The 4,688-nt window shown below is 39.3% G+C and overlaps 1 protein-coding gene across 1 annotated transcript in view; it reads left to right on the top strand.

Annotated features, from left to right (window-relative positions):
• Window positions 1-4,688, top strand: part of LOC112067789 (Fc receptor-like protein 5) — a 43,166-nt gene that overhangs the window by 15,567 nt on the left and 22,911 nt on the right. The window contains exons 5-10 of the mRNA XM_070441642.1: window positions 387-456; window positions 609-881; window positions 1,192-1,476; window positions 2,386-2,649; window positions 2,836-3,156; window positions 3,257-3,535. Of these exons, the coding sequence (XP_070297743.1) occupies window positions 387-456; window positions 609-881; window positions 1,192-1,476; window positions 2,386-2,649; window positions 2,836-3,156; window positions 3,257-3,535 (1,492 nt within the window). The remainder of the gene's footprint in view (window positions 1-386; window positions 457-608; window positions 882-1,191; window positions 1,477-2,385; window positions 2,650-2,835; window positions 3,157-3,256; window positions 3,536-4,688) is intronic.

Raw genomic sequence — 4,688 nt, forward strand, 5'->3', positions numbered from 1 at the left:
AAGTTGTGATTATTGTAAATGGTTGAGGGTTCCTTCACTACAGTTATAGTAAACTGTGTTAAGAGATTAATGAGTGGTGTTTTGGTGTTTTTGGTCTCTGTACACTCTCTGTGTGCAGAACATGGGAAGTTAGCGGCCATTTAAAGCTGCCGTCCGTAATTCAAACTACCACAAAATGGCCACCCTGACTTTTTAAGGTATATGGCTGAGGGATGGGGCTAAGGAAATTCATTAATCTACATTGTTTACAATAATTGTCATAAAATAACCATATATTTCGGGTTTATGATGGGATAAGATAGTTTTGAGGGAATTAATAGTTATACCATTCAAGAATAAATGCCTACGACTAATTTAATGATAAAAAATGTGTGTAGAAATCATAGAGCAATGTGACTTTCTTTGTTGTAGTGCTGAGTACACACATCTACTCTGGACACTCTGAAGATGATGATGGTAGATATTTGAACACTTGATCAAGCCTCAAACTCTTAATGCTTCATCAAATGTTTTATTTGTGACTTTTAAAGCTTCTTTTGACGAGACATATTTTTAGTTTTGAGTGTCTCAAAAAAACAATTGTATCATGCTGGTTTTATTTTGTGCAGGAAAGGCAAAGGCTGTTCTGACCATATACCCCACATCCTCCCAGATATTCAGTGGAGAGTCTGTCACTCTCAGATGTAACATACAGAGGGAAGAAGTCACTGACTGGGAATACACATGGCGCAAGGATGTTGTAGACACAATCAATAGGAATCATGAATATGAGATCACTGAGGTTAAGATTTCAGACAGTGGTGGCTACAGGTGTCTGGGTAAACATATTGATCAGAAGAARCATTCTGAGTGGAGTGATGCAGTCAGACTAACGGTAACAGGTATATCATCTTATCTCTCAAGTGCCTCCATGCCCATAACCAATTGACATTGATACATCTCTCTACATTAGTGTCACTGGTGAGCTCACTATTAATCTTCAATCACTATCTGGACTTTATGAATTTTGAGCCAATGAAGGTTAATCTAAATACAGATATACTATGTAGACTGTAAATTCTAACTGAATAGAGTCAACATACCCCTATTTGAAATAGACTTTAATCAAAACGTAAATGCAACAACAACAAAAAAAATTCATGACCAAGCATGAATCCAGATGTTTTGATATTCTGCTCTCTGTTTTCTTAGCTCTCCCTGAAACTACACTGACCGTAAATCCAGACCCTGCATACAATGGAGAGACAGTAACTCTGACGTGTTCAGTGGGATCTGACAGTGGCTGGAGCTTTACATGGTACAAAGACAACAGTGAGAAAGTAGTGACCTTGCCTGGCAGACACACTACAACAGGAGCCACCTTCACCATCAGTAGAGTTGCTGAGTCTGACCAGGGTCTCTACTGGTGTCAGGGAGAGATCCAGTCCAGATCCATATCATCAATCATCAGTGATCCTGTCACTATCACTGTGAAAGGTGAGTTACTTTATGTGTTTTTTTAATCAAACAAATGGACACTATTTATATTGAGTCAATTATGTAAATGGGTCTGATGTGGTTACAGTATGAATGGACAAATGCATAGTTTACCAGTACTACCTACAGAAGTAAGATCATACGTTGAAAGATTTGTGCCTCTTGACTGCACTGGACTTTTATAGTAGAAAACGTTCATCCAACAAACAACTAAATCTTTGATTTGCTAAGCATGTATCCAGATCTTTAAATCATGCTCTTTGCTCACCAGCCCTGCCCAAAGTCTACACTGACCATAACACCAAACCCTGCATACAATGAGAGACAGTAACTCTGACGTGTCAGTGGGGTCTGACATGGCTGCGAGGTATAATGGACCAAAAAAACTAAGAAAGTAGTGACCTTGTCTGTGCAGACACACTACAACAGACACCTTTCACCATACAAGAGCTGCTGAGTCTGACCAGGGTCTCTACTGTTGTCAGGGAGAGATCCAGTCCAGACCCATATCATCAATTCATCAGTGATCCTGTCACTATCACTGTGAAAGGTGTGTGTGTGTGTGGTGGTTGTGTGTTGTGTGTGTGTGTGTGTGCGTGGTGTGTGTGTGTTGTGTGTGTGTGTGTTGTGTGTGTGTGTGTGGTGTGTGTGTGGGGTGTGGTGTGTGTGTGTGTGTGTGTGTGTGTGTGTGGTGTGTGTCGTGTGTGCTGTTGTGTGTGTGTGTGTGGTGGACATCACTGTAATGTCAGTATTCTGATAGATCTTGGTAAGTCAGACAGTTCAGAGTGCATACTGTATGTTCAGAAATGACAACTTATGATATGGTCATGTTGTGATAAATGATGATCAAAACTATTTTACATTCTAATGTGTGTGACAATGTTTATTTTCTGTGTTGTGTCTGTGCAGAGAGCCCTGTGGCTGTTCTGACCCTCCAAACCATCTGGCCCCAGATATTCAGTGGGGAGACTGTCACTCTCAGTTGTGACATTCAAGGGGGAGAAGAGATTGAGTATGTTTTTTATAACAGTGGGAAGTCGGTCTACACGAATACAGAGCCTGAGTACAGAATCAGTCCTGCAAAGAATGGTCTATATACCTGTGAAGGTCTTCAGAAAAGAAATGGCTTAAAACACTCCCAGACAAGTAATGCTATACAATTGACCGTGTTAGGTAAGTCTGTTTTTATGGGATTACAAGAGAAAGACAGAAGGGATGAGGTCAAATAGCAGACAGTGGTTTCAATGATGTAACAAAACTATAGTTAGATTTTGGGGTGAGGTACAATACCAATAATAACAAAATGGGTAAACATTTTGAAGACTGAACATTTGATTTGTGTCATTTCCTTCATAACAGATAAACCCCAAGCTGTCCTGAGTGTCTCTCCTCAGTGGCTGAACCCTGGAGACTCAGTTACTCTGAGCTGTGGGGTTAAAGAGTCATCTACAGGCTGGAGGTTCTTCTGGTACCGAACTGTTCCCTACACAGCTGGGTTACTCTCCCTATCGGACACGTCCTACTCTGTAGAGCCTCTATCTGGCAGTGGGACTAGTGAAGACTCCTACACTCTGATCCCTGCTGGTCCAAGTCACACAGGAGGATATGTGTGTAGAGCTGGGAGAGGAGACCCAGTCTATGACACACTCTACAGTGAACCTCAGTTTCTCTGGTCAGGAGGTAACTAACTGCATTGAAACTGCATTTAATAATAATTAAGTCACCCTCATGTGTATATATAACCACTGTGTACGTTTGACTCTGTCACTCTTTGTTTCAGATCCGCAACATTCAGTGTATCTCAAAATAAGACCTAACAGAACTCAACACTTTACATCAACGTCTCTCTCACTAAGCTGTGAGGAGAAGAGGAACTCTACTGGATGCAGACTGAAGAGATACAGAGAGAAAGCAGGGGAGTCAGGGTGTGTCTCTAACTGGGGATCAAGAGCAGGGTCCACATGTACCATCAGGTTCCCATACACAGGGGACAGTGGAGTGTACTGGTGTGAGTCTGGATCAGGAGAGTACAGTAATGCTGTCAACATCACAGTGGATGGTACGTCTGTTGTCCAACATTCACTAACCTTTTTTACATTACAATGTTTGATAATGATGTTCAATTCTGTAACTGAATGGTTGCATCTCATAAAATACAAGCTCATGTGAGTGATTACTCTAGATTTACAGTATTATTTATGTGCTGCCAGGCTGCTGTGTGTTTACTGGTTGCGTCTTCCCTTTCTACTGGTGTCTTATCGTGCTTTCATGTGTGAAATGCCTGCGGAGGCTCGAGGACCACTTTATTTTCAGTTAGTATTCTAACAATCACTTATCCACGCTTTGATATCTCTTTTTTATTGTCATCCTCTGATATCACTCAAATGGTTTGATTTCAAATGTAAATAGACAAAGTGACCAGGCGGGAAAGATATTTTTTCGTTAAATGTGTTCTATTGAAATGTTCTCTCCCCAGAAAAGGCAAACTACCTCATTATTACTTTTGAATGGATTACATTTTAGTCTGTTCAGTTGATAAAGAGCAAGTATTAATCGTTTACTGCCAGATGTTCTTCTCTCCGTCCGTTATATTCTTATAGGACCTGTGCTTCTAACAGGGCCAATCTCGTCAATACGAGTTACATCTGATATGTCATGAACAGACTGCATCATCGTGTGATCAATACAAGTAAGACTATAAACTGAGACCATTTGTTGGATTTTATGTTTTTTGCATTGTGCTGGACATTGATTTATGATAGTGTTTACTGAGTCAAATATCTCTGAATGGAATTTTAACAATACTAATGTGTATGGTTTAGCATGTTGACATTTTTCAGCTTTTGGGGGCTTGTTGCTTTGCTTTGCTTTAGTGATTGTTTAATTTCTTGAAATATTATTAACTTACCCCTCTCTTGGACTTCAGTTTGTTGATTACACAATAGTGTATGTCTGTTTTTGTTTAAAAGTTGAATTTGTATTTTTTTCTATTTGTTTTTTTACATAATGTCAATCTTTTTATATACATTTACTCATTTTTTAAGGAAAAAAAGTAGGTTTATACTGGTTGTTGCCGACCTGCTAATACAACTTTAATAGTTCATTTGGCAGATTTGTTGTTTGTTTTGAATTCAATTAACGCTTATTTTTATATTACATTTTACACATTTTCACTTCTATGTCTTCTATGTTTTTTGAATTTTTTTACAGTA

The sequence above is a fragment of the Salvelinus sp. IW2-2015 genome, unplaced genomic scaffold (genome assembly GCF_002910315.2).
Source record: "Salvelinus sp. IW2-2015 unplaced genomic scaffold, ASM291031v2 Un_scaffold4457, whole genome shotgun sequence".
In the NCBI taxonomy this organism is placed as follows: domain Eukaryota; kingdom Metazoa; phylum Chordata; class Actinopteri; order Salmoniformes; family Salmonidae; genus Salvelinus; species Salvelinus sp. IW2-2015.